Source organism: Salmo salar, chromosome ssa27, assembly GCF_905237065.1.
Source record: "Salmo salar chromosome ssa27, Ssal_v3.1, whole genome shotgun sequence".
NCBI lineage: Eukaryota > Metazoa > Chordata > Actinopteri > Salmoniformes > Salmonidae > Salmo > Salmo salar.
The window spans coordinates 5,279,235-5,297,161 of record NC_059468.1 but is presented as its reverse complement, the minus strand read 5'-3'; the positions used below and the strand labels follow the sequence as shown (position 1 = coordinate 5,297,161).

Below are 17,927 nucleotides of genomic sequence, written 5' to 3'. Positions count from 1 at the left end.
GTGCACAGGGGCATTGTCATGCTAAAACAGGAAAGGGCCTTCCCCAAACTGTTGCTACAAAGTTGGAAGCACAGAATGGTCTAGAATGGCATTGTATGCTGTAGCGTTAAGATTTCCTTTCACTGGAACTAGGGGCCTAGCCCGAACCATGAAAAACAGCCCCAGACCATTATTCCTCCTCCACCAAACTTTACAGTTGGCACTATGTATTGGAGCAGGTAGAGTTCTCCTGGTATCCTCCAAACCCAGATTTGTCCGTCGGACTGCCAGATGGTGACGCGTGATTCATCACTCCAGAGAGCACTTTTCCACTGCTCCAATGGCGGCGAGCTTTACACCACTCCAGCCGAAGCTTGGCATTGCGCATGGTGATCTTAGGCTTGTGTGTGGCTGCTTAGCCATGGAAACTCTTTTCATGAAGCTCCCGACAAACAGTTATTGTGCTGACGTTGCTTCAAGAGGCAGTTTGGAACTTGGTAGTGAGTGTTGCAAACAAGGACAGACGATTTCTACGCACTATGCGCTTCAGCACTTGCTGGTCCCATTCTGTGAGCTTGAGGCCTACCACTTCGCGGCTGAGCCGTTGTTGCTCCTAGACGTTTCCTCTTTACAACAACAGCACTTACAATTGACCGGATTCAGCTCTAGCAGGACAGAAATTTAACAAACTGACTTGGTGGAAGGGTGGCATCCTATGATGGTGCCATGTTGAAAGTCACTAAGCTCTTCAGTGAGGCTATTCTACTGCCAATATTTGTCTATGGAGATTTCATGGCTGTGTGCTCGATTTTTATACACCTGACAGCAATGAAATGAAATGCTGATGCTCCAGATACTCAACTAGTCTAAAGAAGGCCAGTTTTATTGCTTCTTTAATCAGAACAGTTTTCAGCTGTGCTAACATAGTTGCAAACGGGTTTTCTAATGATCAATTAGCCTTTTAAAATTATAAACTTGGATTTGCTAACACAACGTGCCATTGGAACACAGGAGTGATGGTTGCTGATAATGGTCCTCTGTACGCCTATGTAGATATTCCCTAAAAACATCTGCCGTTTCCAGCTACAACAGTCATTTACAACATTAACAATGTCTACACTGTATTTCTGATCAATTTGATATTTTATTGGACAAAAAAAATGTGCTTTTCTTTCAAAAACAAGAAATTGTAAGTGACCCCAAACTTTTGAACGGTGGAGTACATGTAGTGACTCTTTTCGATTTTGTCCTATTGAAGCACACTGGTTGATGGAAAAATTATGATGTAGTATTTACAGCCATATCCATATATGATTTGGTTTACCTTCCACCATAAATTGATGTCAAATTGATACATTTTATATATAATTTTTCAGTGTTCAGCAGTTATCAAACTACATACGTTAACTAGGCACTACATAATTGTGGTTCAAAACGGTTTTATCTGTTTTGAGCAGTATAATTAAGTGGTAGTTAATTGTGTTGTTAACAAATGACAAGAAAATCATATCAACAGCAAAGTGAATATTGCATTTTGAAAAATGGTTACTTAGATTGAATATGTATACAAATTAAAAGAGTGATTTGGTGCAGTGAACTAGTGACTTTGAATTTGTTTGTTGTACTCGGTCAATTGGAAATGTGCTTAGAGTTTTGAAACATGGTTTTTGTGATTAGAGTTGTGAAAATGTACCACATACTTGTGAAAATTGCACCCAAGCCATTGGGGGAAAAAACTGAAATGCAGTATGTGATAACTTTATCTTGATAGCCATTCAATCAGATTAATTATCTCACAATACCTCTTAATATAAATGTACATACACTTTAGAGACCGATCATTACAACCGAAAAAAATACCTTGATGCAGGATACACAATGATTAATTAGTTGAATTGGAAACATGCTTTTGTGTGTAATGCATACAGCGGTGCAGGCATAGCTGCGGGAAGTAGGGGTGCAGCACCCCTGAAAAACCATAATAAAAAAATAAATAAAAAATGTAAAGTATATTTTTCTCACAAAAGTGGTGTGTGTTAGTTGACTGATATCCACCTCATTTTCGAACACTTTTAAAACACAGAAGCCAAATGCAGAAATTATGGATACAACTTCCTCCATGCTCATGCATTATCATAATTCATATGTGCACCACTAGAAATCCCTGCATTTAATAGTAGGTTTCTGTTAGCTGATACATAATGACAAAATACACCATATTACTGTCCTGCTAATGTGCCTGGACTTTGTAGGCTAAACTGCCTTGGTAAAAAACATAACTGATCCAAATGGTTACCCAATCAGGCAACCTAGATGCACTTTTTTCAAAATGAATATGCATTCTAAATGCCAGGTTTTGAGTGGTTATTCAAATGACAGGCTGTTCACTGCCGTTTACAGCCTAGACTAGAGTTTGTACTCACTTGAGAACAGTAACATTCTTCATTACATTGTGTTGTTGTAGCCTATGTTGGATACATTGCTTGTCCCTAAAAAACTGAAACAATAGGGTATCTTTTTGAGCATCGTACCTGGGGACTGGGAGGGAGCGCGCACATAATGTAAACTACCTATGCTTTATTTTAATGATACACTTTTTTTCCCCTTTGACTGGATATATGCACTGCAGTATTAGGCCTAATATTGGGCTTATGAATTATGGTCGAATATGCATTCGCTTCCAACATAGGCTATATTTTACATGTCCAGCCTGTCTGTCTTCATTGTTCTGTTGTGAAATTATGCATCTGGCCTCTCCGTTGTCACGGCTATTTCTTTTACATTTTGTGGAGTCCCAGTAAAAGCCAAAAGCTTGTTGGACACTTGTTTCAACTTATTTTCATTAGCCTACTAATAACCTATTGGAGGAGAGATGCATGCTTGCTCTTGCTTGCTGAATGTAAAATATGCTACAGCATTAACGGGCGGGGAGTTGGAAAAGAGAAGTCCATATTTTCTAATAGTATGCCTATCTTAATAACACTGGGCTACATCCTGACAAAATAGGCCTACACCATATGAGTGGCCTGCTAATGTATCTTTCTGGACCTTCTACACTGAGGATAGACCCAAATGGTTGTATGATCAGGCCTACGCTGTTGAGCTATGCAGTTATTTCAGCACGTGTGAGCGGTTATTTAAATTAGCCTATATCACTGCAGTTTACAGCCTAAGGACAATAATTGCGTATTCACTGGATAACAATAATTCATTCCTCATTGCACTGTGTTGTTGTAGGCCAGGTATAATTATTTTCTTGGCTTAAAAATGTAGGCCTAGGACTAATCAATAATGGAGCTTTGCGTGCCTGGGGACAACGGAGCGCAGCCTGCAGGAACCCACTACAGATCTGCCATATCATAATCTGTTCATTTATTTTTCTCGCACTTTGACAGGTAACTATTTAGCCTATAGTTTAATATTTAGCTAGTGAATGGCCTAATATCTTTCTAATATTTAGCTTCTTATTCCGGCTCAACATCAATAGCCTCTCTTCCAGTTATTCCCGTGCGCAACAGGCTATATGCCGCAAGCCTCTCCGAAATAGGCCATTCCTCCTCGTGTGAAATCCCAGCGAAAGTTATAGTCTACAAAAGCTATAGACATTTATTTTGATGATTTTTTTATATTAGCCCTAATAGCCTATTTGGGGAAAGAAGCAGGCTAGCTCCTGCTAATTGCTGAATGTAAAACAGGCCTACAACAGCATAGAAAATGCATGTCGAGGAAAGTTGAGGGAAAGTGCATTGGTGTGATCACTTTAGGCCAGTTATGATAACATTGTTGCACAGAACATACAGAGATGAGCACAGTGAAAAAGAACACCCAAAGGAATTGACAACCATTAGAAAAATGGAAATCACTTGCAAACCACTTGAGCAAAAAGGCAATGACATGCAGTACAATATGTGCAGGCTAAATGGCATTTGTTGTTGAATTGCTACATTGAAATACAAGTTACTATATCATTTTTCACTAGGCCTACATGTACATTGAAGTAGCCTATTATTTTTAGTTGACAATAAGCACCTGAAAGCACTGAATGGTCACTGAACCAGTAGCCTATCTGTGAGTTAGAGACCTCATGAATGGTCTTGTGTTACCACCTTATTAATAGGCAGCCTGCAGTAGGATGCTTTGATCAGTTGATTGACAGGTGTAGGACTGTAGAACGATCAACTTTCCTCTAGGATGGAAGCTCACCAATGTTTTACAGTTATGTAGCCAATAGTTTATCATTGTAGTCAACATTAGAGTTATTGGCTTGGTGGATGGCCCAGGCCTTAGTTAACTCTACCACAACAGAACCAGCCTACTAGAAGGTCTAGCTAACATTAGCGAACGTGAATTAAATAAAATAAAATTATACTTATACACTTACACTTACTTAAAACTGTTTACTTGACTTTTATACTCTATAAATTGACTCTTTCAAATAATTTACTCTGGAAAGTTTGCCACCAGCACGCTGCAGTAGGGATATAAAGTGGAAGTCGAATCCATCACATACATTGTTTGGCTGTGCCCATTGCAAATATCACTCCGATACTTGAATTTTGTAGGCTACTATGTGCTGTACTGCATTTACATTGTTTATGCTTTGAGTTTACTTATCCTTTTACTTGCTGATAACATTTTTTTTTCATGATATAGCTGTTTTATTCTGCCACTTGCACTCCTGCACAGTTATCTTTACTCTCCGAGGCTATAGCTAAATATTCTGCATTCCTGGAAAGAAAGGAGAAAGAGAAGTGGTTAGAATATTGTCAGCTTATTATCTAAAAACCTGAGGGATTTCATCCCATAGACATAGATAGAGGACTTTAGTGCCCAAAAGCCCATTTTAGCATGGGCAGAGCCATTAAGAGCATTCACCCTTTTGACGTGGTGGGACTTCCTATGGGTTAAGGAAGGATCACATAATTCCATCAGGAGGATTAATTATACTTGTGAGCAAACATTCCATAACTGCAGGTGCCTTGGCTTTATACCTGTTCAAACAACCCACTCCAGGTGGCAGTATGCACCCTTTCAGGTTCTTTATCAACTCATAGAAGCATTAGAAGAAGAAGAAGATTGACTACTTCAAAATGGAAATGGCCCAAATGGCACCGCCCATGCTCTGGCAGATGCCATAGTGGGACAGATACAATGTTACTTCCTCTAACTATCTCTATGTTTCATCCTAACCTTAATCATTCTTCCCCCCATTCATCCTTTATTCGTCTATCTATCCAGCTATAACCATTCTAATCACTGTCATTACTTAAAGAATTTCAATAAATCAAATACATGTTATTGGTCGCGTACATATATTTTGCAGATGTTATCGCAGATGCAGCGAAATGCTTATGTTTCTAGCTCCAACAGTGCAGTTATACAAAACGATACAAAATAATACACAACAATAATATCCCCAAAAAAGGATATTACAGTAAAAATACTGTAATGTATATGATGGTGTGTATACATTATGGACAGTATATGAATAGAACAGGTGTGGACAGCAGTAGTTAGTGTATATAGGATGAGCCTACATAAACAGTATGAAACATTATTAAAGTGACCAGTAATAAATTCAACTACACAGCATATCTCCTACTATTCCTACGTCTATTCGTTCATAACCTCTTTATCAATCCACTTAGCTCTCTAACCTCTCTCTCCATCCAACAACCCCTCTAACCTTCATTCAACACGCCATCCTTTTTCCCATCCATCCATCCATAACTTCATTGATCCTTCCATGAAGCAACCATCCATCCAACTTAAGTAAACAGACTTATTGCTTTAATGTGGCAAAGCGAAGCAAGCAGTGTCAGCTGAGCTAACATTCAATCAAAGACTGAACATCATTTATTTGAATGGCAGCTTATTCAGTTTGGCCATTCAGCAAACATCATCGCTTGTAACTGCAGCGCTTTTGCCAACCAGCCCCCCTGCCTCCACCTGCTTTTGTTCTGTTCTTCTAGAACCCTACCTATAGCTTGGTTTTGATCATTTAAATTCACTGAGAACTTTCCCCAAGTTGGTAGCACCCCACGGAGCACAGCCTGAACACCAAGGCCATATCCATTATCATACACATTTTTATGTTCAATGAAATGTGATGTCAATGGAATACATGAGTTTCCTCCTGACACAACTATATTTCACTCCTTTACCTTCTATTCAGCTTTAAGCAATTTAAACATTTTACACAACTACAAAACATAGACTGCTGAAGCAAGCAAACAAATGTTGTACCTTCTTTGGCTTTTCTAGAGGGGCAAATGTGACGATTGAGGGACAGAGGGATAGGAAGAGTGAGAAAATGGGAGTGGCAAAGAAGACGAAGATAGAGACAAAGACAGTATAGGAAGAGAATATTGAACAAGGAAGAACACAGGAATTGCACTACTCAGCACTATGGAAGAGAGGAGAGAACACAAATGAACAGGTATAGAACAGACAAGAAAAGGACAGTGAGATTATGTAGAGGGAGACCGTAATAGAGGACCTAAAACAAAAGGATACAGCTGCAGGAGAGGAAGTAGGGTTACAGTGTTACTTACGCGCTTTCTCGTAATGCTTCCTCTCCTGCAGCTGAGATCTTTCTGAAGCAGTATACCATCTCTATGTAGAGCCAAGCCTGTAGCCCGATGATGGACACGTACATCATCACCTCAGAGACTATGGAGGCTGTCCCTCTGGTGGCTAGATAGAGAGATGGCGAGAGAGAGGGTGGGAGTCAAAGCACTCAAAGCACCACAAAGGCCTTAAAAGCTTTAAATTGCATATAAAACATTAGTCTGTATAGTAATACTGAACCTTTAGCCACCACTGTCAGGTGCACAACCTTGCTGACAACGGTCTGGTATTCGTAGAACTCGTACGTCAGGAGCCGGTGGAAGAAGCAACGGTAGGTGCCCGAGTCATTGAAGGTGACATTGAAGAGGTAGATGGACGCATCCTGTATGTCTTGGCTCCTCTTACTGCCGTTCCAGTCCACACGATCCTCGAAGCGCTCATCCACAACGTGCTGGCCCTCCTCATCGTAATTATATATCTAATGACACAATGACATCTGGGTCGTTCACCTGGCACTGAAAATCTCTCCGGTTTCACTTCCTAGATCGACACCCGTATCTGGCAACATCCAAGATAATAGATTCAAAAGGATACAACTGTGTTTTGAGAGAGGTTCTTTGAGTAGGAAAGTATACTCAAAGTTCCATAAAGTAGCTGTGATCCTATCTGCCTATCGGCTGTCTCAGTTGCCCTTGATCTCTGAGATCTAAAATGTCTTCCAGATTAATTCCATTTGAACCGCACTCAAAACTCTGCCATATAATGTAGTTGGGCATTGTGGTGTGTGCATGTGTGCATGCATACCTTTGTGTTGTGCCTTGTGGTTGTGTGCTCAGGGATGGGCTCTGGGTCATGTGGCGTAAGACAGCATTGTCTAGAGGACTACTGCTGGCATACTCTAAACAGACTGTAGACTACAGTGGCAGCATGTTTTATGTGGGCACCAGAGCAAACAAAACCCCAACCCTAATCCTACAATCTACTGCAGTTTGTAGTAATTTGGAATACTATAGCAATCATAATCAGCCTCAGATACTCACATGTGCATAATCAGCTTCCCCTTTGGCCTTGAAATACCAGTCGACTGTGGCAGAAGCCTCCACCTCGGGCCTCATCTTACAGGAGATGCATCCCAGTTTGAACCCTTTGCCTGCAACGGCCTCAGTGTCCGAGTCCACCTCTGAACAGGCCCCATGGCACAGGGACACTGTTGTTGAGAGGAGAGATGCTATTAGTACTTAATATTTTGATATTAGAAATGGGTAGCTTCACAATTCAACAGTACACAGAAGAATATCCATATATTGAAAGATGTTGTCTTTCCACAAATGGTCAACTCCACTAACAAATGGTCAACTCCACAAAAGTGGTCAACTCCACTTACCAAAGAGGGCACAAAGCAGAGACAGGAGCAGCAGCCGCACAGCAGACATGTCCTCAAGTATAATGTAGCAACGATAGTACAGATCCTAGGGCTGAGAAGCCTCAAAAGGTATCAAAAAATATCCCAACAGTCTCTTTGAACACTTGACAGTAAGATATTCCTTTGAGATGTTATCCAGAAAGACTTTGTTTGAGCAAAGTAAGAAATGGTAGGGACTGAAGTTGCTTCCTCCGAAATGACCTTAGAAATAACAAAAATAGGAGTCCCAACATCTTCAATAATATATTTGACGTGTGTTAAATTCCTTCAACCAACACTTGATATAATAATAATAAATGTCATTTGGCAGATGCTTTTATCCAAAGCAACTTAGTCATGCATGCATACATTTTACTCACGGGTGGTCCCAGGAATAGAACCCACAATCTTGGTGTTGCAGGCGCCATGCTCGTTGTGCCATGCTCGTTGTGCCATGCACTTCTCTTTAAATGGAAACAATCTTCTTATCAAAGACTATTGCATTAATGAATTGACATTGTTACATAGGCTACTGTTTTCATATGCTTTTTCATGCAGGATACATGCAAGTTTTACCATTAATATTTGTTTACAATTAATGTGTTTTAGGAAAACGCTGGCGCTTGATGATTTCAATTCAATAAAGTGCAAATATAAGGCCAATAAGCCAAGGAGAGACTTTCTAGAGAACAAACAGAATACACAATACAGGCTAAGAGTGCTAATCTAATATAATATACATTAGGCCTATTTAAAAGCCTCCCTTAAAAAAGATGACTGCAGCCAATATACACTTTTTTTAAACATTTAAATCTAGCAAATAAAAGTGCTTCACTTCTTTGGCTTGAATCAACAAGTTAAACATAGGTTACAATGTTTAATGCAACATTGATCTGATTACTGCTGTTACAAAAGAGCGTACACATTCCTAAACTATAACTATGACTATGGTCCGTTTTTTCTACTGTTCCAGATCTTTGTTCACACAGTGTTTACAAATCTACACCCTGGCCTGGGATTGTCAGTTCCCTGAAGTCTTAATATCAAATACTCTAATCTATTATTATCTTTACAGGCTATTTATATCAACTGTAGTCTGATATTCTATTCGAATAATAGGCCTAGTTCTAAATGACATTGACACGGTTATATATGACGCTTATTTGAATAATCTGTCGACATTTTAGGCCTTTGGTTTAAATAGGCTACTGTAAAATCGCAAGCCACTGCATAGGCTAAATTAATAATGAATTGCATGCCAGAAGAAAGAAGGCCTAGGCTACATAAGCAACATACCGATTATATTTTATTTTTTAGGAACACTGTAAATGTGCTATTGCGCTATTTGGTTTAAATAATTATCATTTGCGTTGTCTCACATTTTACTGTCCTCACGTTGTCCTTTCTGAACAAAATTCCCTCCTTATGCCGATTTGTCCTTTCTCCGGGGGAAAATTTAGGCTATTTTTTCCTTCTGATGGATTATTATTATTATTATTGTTGATCCTTTTGAGTGGCAAAAATTATTCCACCCATCAAATGACCCTGGACTTGTAGGCCTAGAAGAGATGCTTCTCCCAGGATTGCATTGCGAATAATACAGACTTCTGGCTCCCTGTCTGGCGTTATTATTTTTTTTACCGCAGTGCATTTGGCTGCAGCATCCTCCAAACAAGACACTTGTGTGACGCTAGCCACAATAAGGAATAGCCACAATAGCGGAATGAGCTTCGCCTTCAGAATAAAGGTCCCCCATTGGAAGTGATTCAAATGGATAAAAATACTGGAATCATGCCATATTTGGACTAGATAGGCCTAATGCTAAACAAGGTCGGAATGTTGTTTTATAAATTCAACAAAAGACAATAATTAGTTAATTTGACACGAATGTATAAAGAATCTGTAGAAATCACACTGGATGTATTAGACTTTAGAATTGCGTTGCTTGGTGACACCGACAGATTACAATTCTGAAGAGTTTACACAAATATTATAGTAGGGAACTTTAACTGTGTAAATCACCTCACAATACAGCGTATTGACATTCATATTGCAATGTACAGCCTTACCTATGGATCTTGGGTTCCACATTTATGAACCCTTTAAAGCATGACACCCACAGAACACAACTGTGAAGGATTTACACAAATATTAGCGTCGTAGCTCATATTAGGGAACTTTAAAGAACAAATGCCCCTAGAAACCAACTAATCCCTTTGAAAAAGGCCTATGTAGCATTGACATGAGTCAGAACACATTATTCTAGTGTCAAAATTGGCTACAACGTGTAAATAGGATATTTTTGTTCATAAAGTCAGTCTTATCTAAACAGAGTTTCAAACCTCAGTGCGTCACAACAAGTAAATTAAGATTGGGATTGGATTACAATTATGTCAACAAATCCTGCCCCTTTTGCCAAGCTCCATGTGCAAATCGCCCCTCCGCCCACTCGCTGCCCTTCATTGAGGGAGTTCTATTACACTGGCCCAGGATGCACCGGGAAATGGCCCGTCACGTCATTTGGAGCAAGCAGGGAGGGAGGAGCGTTCTTCTCACATTAGGCTAATCTGCGCCACTCGGTCATGATGTCAACAAGGCAGCTAGTTGCATCATCCAGAAACATCTATTTTTCATAAAATGTTAGAATTTTCAGTCCCACTTTAAATTATGTTCAGTTAATAAAGGCTTCACAAAGCCTTCATAAGCACTACATAAGTGTTACAAAGCATCTATTACCATATTTCATGGTTTAAAGGGTTCATAAACGTGGCACAACTCTGTGACAATCACCAATGTCAAATATGATATAACCTATGTCATGTGATTTAAACATGTTCCTGCCTTTTCTTGTGAGTTTTTCCTAGCCACCGTGTTTCTACATCTGCATTGCTTGCTGTTTGGGGTTTTAGGCTGGGTTTCTGTATAAGCACTTTGTGACATATGCTGATGTAAAAAGGACTTTATAAATACATTTGATTGATTCATTGATTGACATGACTTAGACGTGGCTGTATCTAGGAGGATTTCTATTTAGCTGAGCCTGTTAGCTAGCTACATTTTATTGAAATAACGATTGAGGTAGCTATGCAATCTAACTCAACACTTAACTATTACACAGTTTTTCACTGTCCAGTGTCACCACAAGTGGACAGTTGATTTGCAAACTCACCACATGTGCGCTTACTACGCTGAAGATGGCGTCGACAGAGATGGCAGCATCGCAACTAGCTCTTAGGAAACTTTTCAGTATTTAGCTTTTTTATGTAAATTTTTTTACATTATTAGCTCAGGAAATGTTTTGTGTCATTACATACAGCCGGAAAGAACTATTGGATATTAGAGCAGTGGTAACTCACCAGAACTACCAGCATTACGACCAGGAATACGACTTCCCTGGAGCAGATCCTTTGTTCACTCTCCCCAGAGCAATTTAACTTATTCCAGAGGCCGACCCAAAATATTGCCGGCGGAGGAGAGGCACTTGAGGCGGCCTGCTGGTTCGACTTAGGAGGGGCGCACACCACCCACCGCTTCCGAGTATATTACTCGCTAATGTTCAGTCCTTGAATAACAAAGTTGATGAGCTTAGAGCAAAGATTTCTTTCCAGAGAGACATCGGGGCCTGTACCATACTTTGTTTCATGGAAACATGGCTCTGTCAGAGTCGGTAAAGCCAGCAGGATTCTCAGTACATTGCGCAGAAAGGAATATATGTCTCTCCGGGAAGTAGAAGGGCAGAGGGGTGTGTTTCATAATTACTGACTCATGGTGCAATTCTAGGAACATATAGTAACTCAAGTCCTTTTGTTCACCCGACCTAGAATACCTCACAATTAAATGCCGACCATATTATCTCCCAAGAGAATTCTCCTCCGTCATTGCCACGGCCGTTTACATCCCACCTCAAGCCGATCACTCGACGGCCCTCAAAGAACTTCACTGGACTTTATGCAAACTGGAAACCACATATCCTGAGGCCACATTTATTGTAGCTGTGGATTTTAACAAAGCAAGTCTGAGGATTAGGCTGCCGAAGTTCTATCAACATATTGACTGTTCTACTCGCGCCGCTAAGACTCTCAACCATTGCTATTCAAAGTTCCGGGATGCTTACAAGGCCCTCCCCCGCCCTCCTCTTGGCAAATCTGACCATGACTCCATCTTGCTCCTCCCGTCCTATAGGCAGAAACTCAAACAGGAAGTACCCATGCTTCGAACTATTCAATGCTGGTCTGACCAGTCACAATCCACGCTTCAGTATTGTTTTGATCACGTGGACTGGGACCTGTTACGGGTAGCTTGTGAAAATAATCTGGATGCATACACGGATACAGTGAGTGAGTTTATAAGGAAGTGTATAGGAGATGTAGTTCCCACTGTGACTATTAAAACCTATCCAAACCAGAAGCCGTGGATAGATGGTAGCATTTGCGCAAAACTGAAAGCATTTGCGCAACCACCGCATTTAACAATAACAAGGTGACTGGTAATATAGCAGAATATAAACAGTGTAGTTATTCACTCCGCAAGGCAATCAAACAAGCTAAAAGTCAGTATAGAGATGAAGTGGAGTTGCAATTCAACGGCTCAGATATGAGACGAATGTGGCAGGGACTACAGACAATCACGGACTACAAAAGGAATACCAGCCACGTTGCCGAGACCGAGGTCTTTTGCTTCCGGACAAGCTAAACACATTCTTCGCACGCTTTGAGGATAACACAGTGCCACCGACGCGGCCCGCTACCAAGGACTGTGGGCTCTCCTTCTCTGTGGCTGACGTAAAACATTTAAACGTGTTAACCCTGGCAAGGCTGCCGGCCCAGATGGCATTCCTAGCCGCATCCTTAGATCATGCGCGGACCAGCTGGCTGGTGTGTTTACGGGCATATTCAATCTCTCCTTATCCCAGTCTGCTGTCCCCACATGCTTCAAGATGGCCACTATTGTTCCTGTACCCAAGAAGGCAAAAGGTAACTGAATTTAATTACTATTGCCCCATAGCACTCACCTCTGTCATCATGAAGTGCTTTGAGAGACTAGTCAAGGATCATATCACCTCCACCTTACCTGCCCACCTAGACCCACTTCAATTTGCTTACAGCCCCAATAGATCCACAGACGACGCAATTGCCATCACTCTGCACACTGCCCTATACAATCTGGACAAGAGGAATACCTATTTAAGAATGCTGTTTATTGACTATAGCTCAGCATTCAATACCATAGGACCCTCCAAGCTCATCATTAAGCTTGAGGCCCTGGGTCTCAACCCTGCCTGTGCAACTGGGTCCTGGACTTCCTGATGGGCCGCCCCCAGGTGGTGAAGGTAGGAAACATCACCACTCCGCTGATCCTCAACACACACCCCACAAGGGTGCGTGCTCAGCCCTCCTGCACTCCCTGTTCACCCATGACTGTGTGGCCAAGCACGCCTCCAACTCAATCATCAAGTTTGCAGACGACACAACTGTAGTAGGCTTGATTACCAACGATGACGAGACAGCCTACAGGGAGGAGGTGAGGGCTCTGGGAGTGTGGTGCCTGGAAAACAACCTCTCACTCAATAAAACAAAGGAGATGATTGTGGACTTCAGGAAACAGCAGCAGGTGCACCCCCCTTTCTACATCGATGGGACCGCAGTGGAGAAGGTGGAAAGCTTCAGATTCCTTGGCGTACACATCACTGACAAACTGAAATGGACCACCCACACAGACAGCGTGGTGAAGAAGGCGCAACAGAGCCTCTTCCCCCACACCTATCTGATTCAGAGGGTTTGAGTTAAATGCAGAAGACAAATTTCAGTTGAATACATTCAGTTGGACAACTGACTAGGTATCCCCATATCCCTTTCTCTTTCCCTTTCAACCTCAGGAGGCTAAAGAAATCTGGCTTGTCACCTAAAACCCTCACAAACTTTTACAGATGCACAATTTAAAGCATCCTATCGGGCTGTATCACCGCCTGGTACAGCAACTGCACCACCTGCAACCGCAAGGCTATGCAGAGGGTGGTGCGGTCTGCCCAACGCATTACCGGGGCCAAACAAATCATCAAGGACATCAACCACCTAAGCCACTGCCTGTTCACCCTGTTATCATCTAGAAGGCGAGGTCAGTACAGGTGCATCAAAGCTGGGACCGAGAGACTGAAAAACAGCTTCTATCTCAAGGCCATCAGAATGTTAAACAGCCATCACTAGCACATTAGAGGCTGCTGCCTATAGGCTTAGACTAGGAATCACTGGCCACTTCAGGAATGGAACACTAACCACTTTTATAATGTTTACATATCTGGCATTACTTATCTCATATGTATATACTGTATTCTATACTATTCTACTGTATCTTAGTCACTTTTATAATGTTTACCTATCTTATATTACTCATCTCATATGTATACACTGTATTCTATACTATTCTACGGTATCTTAGTCACTTAATGTTTACATATCTGGCATTACTCATCTCATATGTATATACTGTTTTCTATACTATTCTACGGTATCTCATTCATTTAATAATGTTTACCTATCTTGCATTACTCATGTCATATGTATAAACTGTATTCTATACTGTTCTACTGTATCTTAGTCCGTTCTGCTCTGACATCACTCGTCCATATGTATATAGTCTTAATTCATTCCTACTTAAATGTGTATATTGGGTATATGTTGTGTTATTTGTTAGATATTACTGCACTTTTGGAGCTAGAAGCACAAACATTTCGCTACACGCGCAATAACATCTGCTAATCACGTGCATGTGACCAATAACATTTGATTTGATACACTGCTAACCAAGCAACAGCGCAGGGCATGCACACTAATATAAGGCCTGTTAAACTTTGATCCCCTCTGGTGGCATTTTCTAAACGTCACATAATATTGTATATTATCCTTTGTGACAAAGCTGACTCGGTAGCTCTCGTCACGAACGTGCATTATTTAATTTCCCTTATTAATGGTTTAGCGCATTCATGTTTCCCCATATATATATATATAGTAATTCATTTCTCATAAATGTATATGCTGATGTCCTTTCCTCTTTCGCCAGTATCATATGTGTTTACCGTGCGCAAGGCTAATTATGTGTTGAGGAATTGTTTGGTCAAGTAGCATTGTGAAACATTTCAGTTTCATATTTAAATGCAATAATTGACCATTTTGCAATCCTCCCAGTGGACGCGATGTTCAGGTGCCCGTGAATACTTGCTACGCTGGCGACAAAGAAGTTTGTTTATTTCCATATTGTAATGTTTGAAGTTTGTGTCTCGGAGCCTGCAGAACTGTTGTTATGAAATGTGTATTCATTAATGGAAATTATTCCCGATTTGAGGATAAGCCAGGAATGTTTAAGATGTTTTTTTTAGACAGAATATGTAAATGTGGGTATAATGAAGATGTCTTATGTTATTTAATATGCCATATTTGGGTAAAGAGCTCCATGGTTAATGGTATGGTCCAGAGGGAGGGGCCATAGATATAAAGGTACCTGGTTCACCTGGGAGCTGGAGGGATGTTCTAGCTCTGGTATGTGAGCTGTGTGGGGAGGCTGTCCATAGCCTGGTATACCCCAACCTGCTATAGTTGGTTTGGTAGGTGAGCTGTGTGGGGAGGCTGTCCATAGCCTGGTATACCCCAACCTGCTATAGTTGGTTTGGCTGGGTAGGCCTGATTGAGGCATAGGTTTTCAGTTTATATTCAAACCTGCATTTTGAGAGTCTGTTCATTTTGTAAATACCCTTTGTAGATGATGTAAATATTAATTGGATTTCGTCATTCACCGGGAACCGCCTTTTCACTGTTAATAAACTGGACACTATTTTGCCCTTAAGGTTAAGACTGCTCCAACATCCGGTCCCTGCAACACCCTCATAAAGTACATTTCGGTTTCAAAACTATAAGTCCTACAAGCACATTCATAGTACTGTTAGAAAGGTAAGAACTGTGTTACACCAATTACTGTTCCAAAGTTATTTTTTTATTAAGAAAATAATGTGTCAGATCTTTTTACCTAATGGTGGCTCTCTAAACATGTGCAAATTCCCATTGGAACACAGCCATTTTAAAAGTGCTGGGCTTGTGCAACGTGCCATACCCTCAAAGTGCCATATTATTATTATATACAGAAAGCTGAAGTCTACCTATCCATTGATGTAACCATATCATCTTTCTAATTCCCAGTTTGTCCACTAGACAGCAGTAGGAGATCACATGATGTCTCTTGGCCATAACTGAAACCAGTTATGGATTGGATTTTCAAGCCTGACCTCTTAAAATGACTTTAGCAATCAGGGCTTTCAAGTTATGGATTTTTTTTTTTTTTTAAATAAGACAGGTTCTTATGACATTGCCAGCAGTAAGACTTGAGTTTTCCAAAACGACAAGGCCTGTAGCTTTCAAATGATGTCACTTTCTATTTCCTGATGATTATTATTATTTTTGAGGGGGGATACCCACCAAACTCACAAGGCCCAAAACAACCGCTCAGTTTAACACTCAAAAATCAATGCTTCTTACATTTTTACCAGACCTCAAAAGTTGTCCCCTGATGTAGTTTAAGCATTGTTGTGAACACAGAAAATCAAATTTTTCTATAAAAAAATGAAGTGTGAAGCAAATGGGAGAAAAGCAGAAAAAAATTTAATTAGGCAAAGAAACTGAATTAGGCAAGAAATACATACAGGTTTTAAAAGGCCCTACCAATGTTTTTTGCTGTGCATGACTGCACTTTAGAGGTTGGTCCATCCTAGAAATGTTTTAGAGTAATATAATATATACTATGTTTTAGAGTAATATAATACATACTATTTAGCAGACGCCTTTATCCAAAGCGACTTAGTCATCCGTGCATACATTTGTACGTATACCTGGTCCCGGGAGTACAACCTACTATCCTGGCATTACAATGCTCTACCAAGGTGCATGAAAAAGTTATAAATGCTTTGTGACACCTCAATTGAATATTATTTATAAAGCCTTTATTGAGCAGTGCTTATGCCACCCTTTATAAAACACAGTTTTTTGTCATATCAGTGGTTAACACCAGTGGTCACACGGTTATGCCACATTTATGAACCCTTTATAAAGCATGACATATGGTTATAGATTATTTGTGACACATTTATGTAGTTTATATGAAGGCTTTCTGAAGGCTTATGAAGCCTTTGTAAGCTGCACGTCCTTTAAAACGGGTTTGAATTTTCAAAACAGTTTTCATCAGAAAGGCAGATAAGACATTTTTATCAAAAACAATCACTTTTGCATGTGAAAACACAGAATCCTACTCATCATATCATTTAGTCACTTTTGTTTTGAGCCGACTTTTCTGTCGGCCAGAGCGGGACACCTGGCTCATCACCGGGAGGCTGCCCGGTTGCAAAACTAATGCAATCACTTTTCACCCGGTTCAAAGTCCTCCCACCAGGGTAACCTGGGCTAGACGAACCCCCTCATTGAATGGGACCCCTTACAAAAAAATATTGCCGTTTTGAAACTACCCTAAAAGTGCAGTAACTGCAGTCAACAGTGATATTTTGGACGCAGTAATTTCAGAATAACTGCAGTACTGCACTCTAACTGCAGTTACAATGCAAAATTACTGCAGTAAAAAAAAACGGTCTTATTTTGGATGAAATATTTGCAGCATACTGCAGTTATACTGCACTCTGACTGCAATCTTTTTTCGTAAGGGGCTCCATTGTTTCATCACCCCCAAAGTGTTCAAGTCAAAGGATCACAACCGTTTGAGACTGAAAAGCCCTATACGGATTGACCAACCAGTGAGGGTTAGTATACCGGTAGCTAGACCATAGACTACTGGTAATGTATATTTTGATAATCATTATCATTGCTAGCATAGCTGACGTTAGCTAGCTAGCTACCTAACTAGCTAGCTACGTTTTATTTCTTTGTTTTTTATTTATAATTAAAAAATATATATTTATAGTCCCCCCAAAAATTGCTAGCTACCT

At 40.4% G+C, this 17,927-nt stretch overlaps 1 protein-coding gene across 4 annotated transcripts; it reads right to left on the bottom strand.

Annotated features, from left to right (window-relative positions):
• Nucleotides 1–1,721: 1,721 nt before the first annotated feature.
• Nucleotides 1,722–9,618, bottom strand: LOC106588237 (sodium channel subunit beta-1). Of its 4 annotated transcripts, XM_014177052.2 has the most exons (7): nucleotides 9,331–9,618; nucleotides 8,321–8,415; nucleotides 7,934–8,173; nucleotides 7,590–7,756; nucleotides 6,790–7,027; nucleotides 6,534–6,675; nucleotides 1,722–4,707 (listed from the first exon to the last, which is right to left on the bottom strand). In XM_014177052.2, the coding sequence occupies exons 3-7, from the start codon at nucleotides 7,980–7,982 to the stop codon at nucleotides 4,638–4,640; spliced, it is 666 nt and encodes a 221-aa protein (XP_014032527.1). In that variant the 5' UTR covers nucleotides 7,983–8,173; nucleotides 8,321–8,415; nucleotides 9,331–9,618; the 3' UTR covers nucleotides 1,722–4,637. The 4 variants fall into 4 exon arrangements, with proteins under 4 accessions (XP_014032527.1, XP_045565579.1, XP_014032526.1 ...); XM_045709623.1 differs by having other exon boundaries at nucleotides 8,321–9,618; XM_014177051.2 differs by having other exon boundaries at nucleotides 8,332–9,618.
• Nucleotides 9,619–17,927: the final 8,309 nt, after the last annotated feature.

Bases quoted from the DNA above. Each gene is read 5' to 3' on its own strand.
- LOC106588237 (XM_045709623.1), bottom strand. From the start codon at position 7,982: ATGTCTGCTGTGCGGCTGCTGCTCCTGTCTCTGCTTTGTGCCCTCTTT. The intron at 6,676-6,789 runs GTTCAGTATTAC...CTCTCTATCTAG, and splicing joins CCTGACAGTGGTGGCTAAAG to CCACCAGAGGGACAGCCTCC. The intron at 4,708-6,533 runs GTAAGTAACACT...CTTTCTTTCCAG, and splicing joins GAAGCATTACGAGAAAGCGC to GAATGCAGAATATTTAGCTA.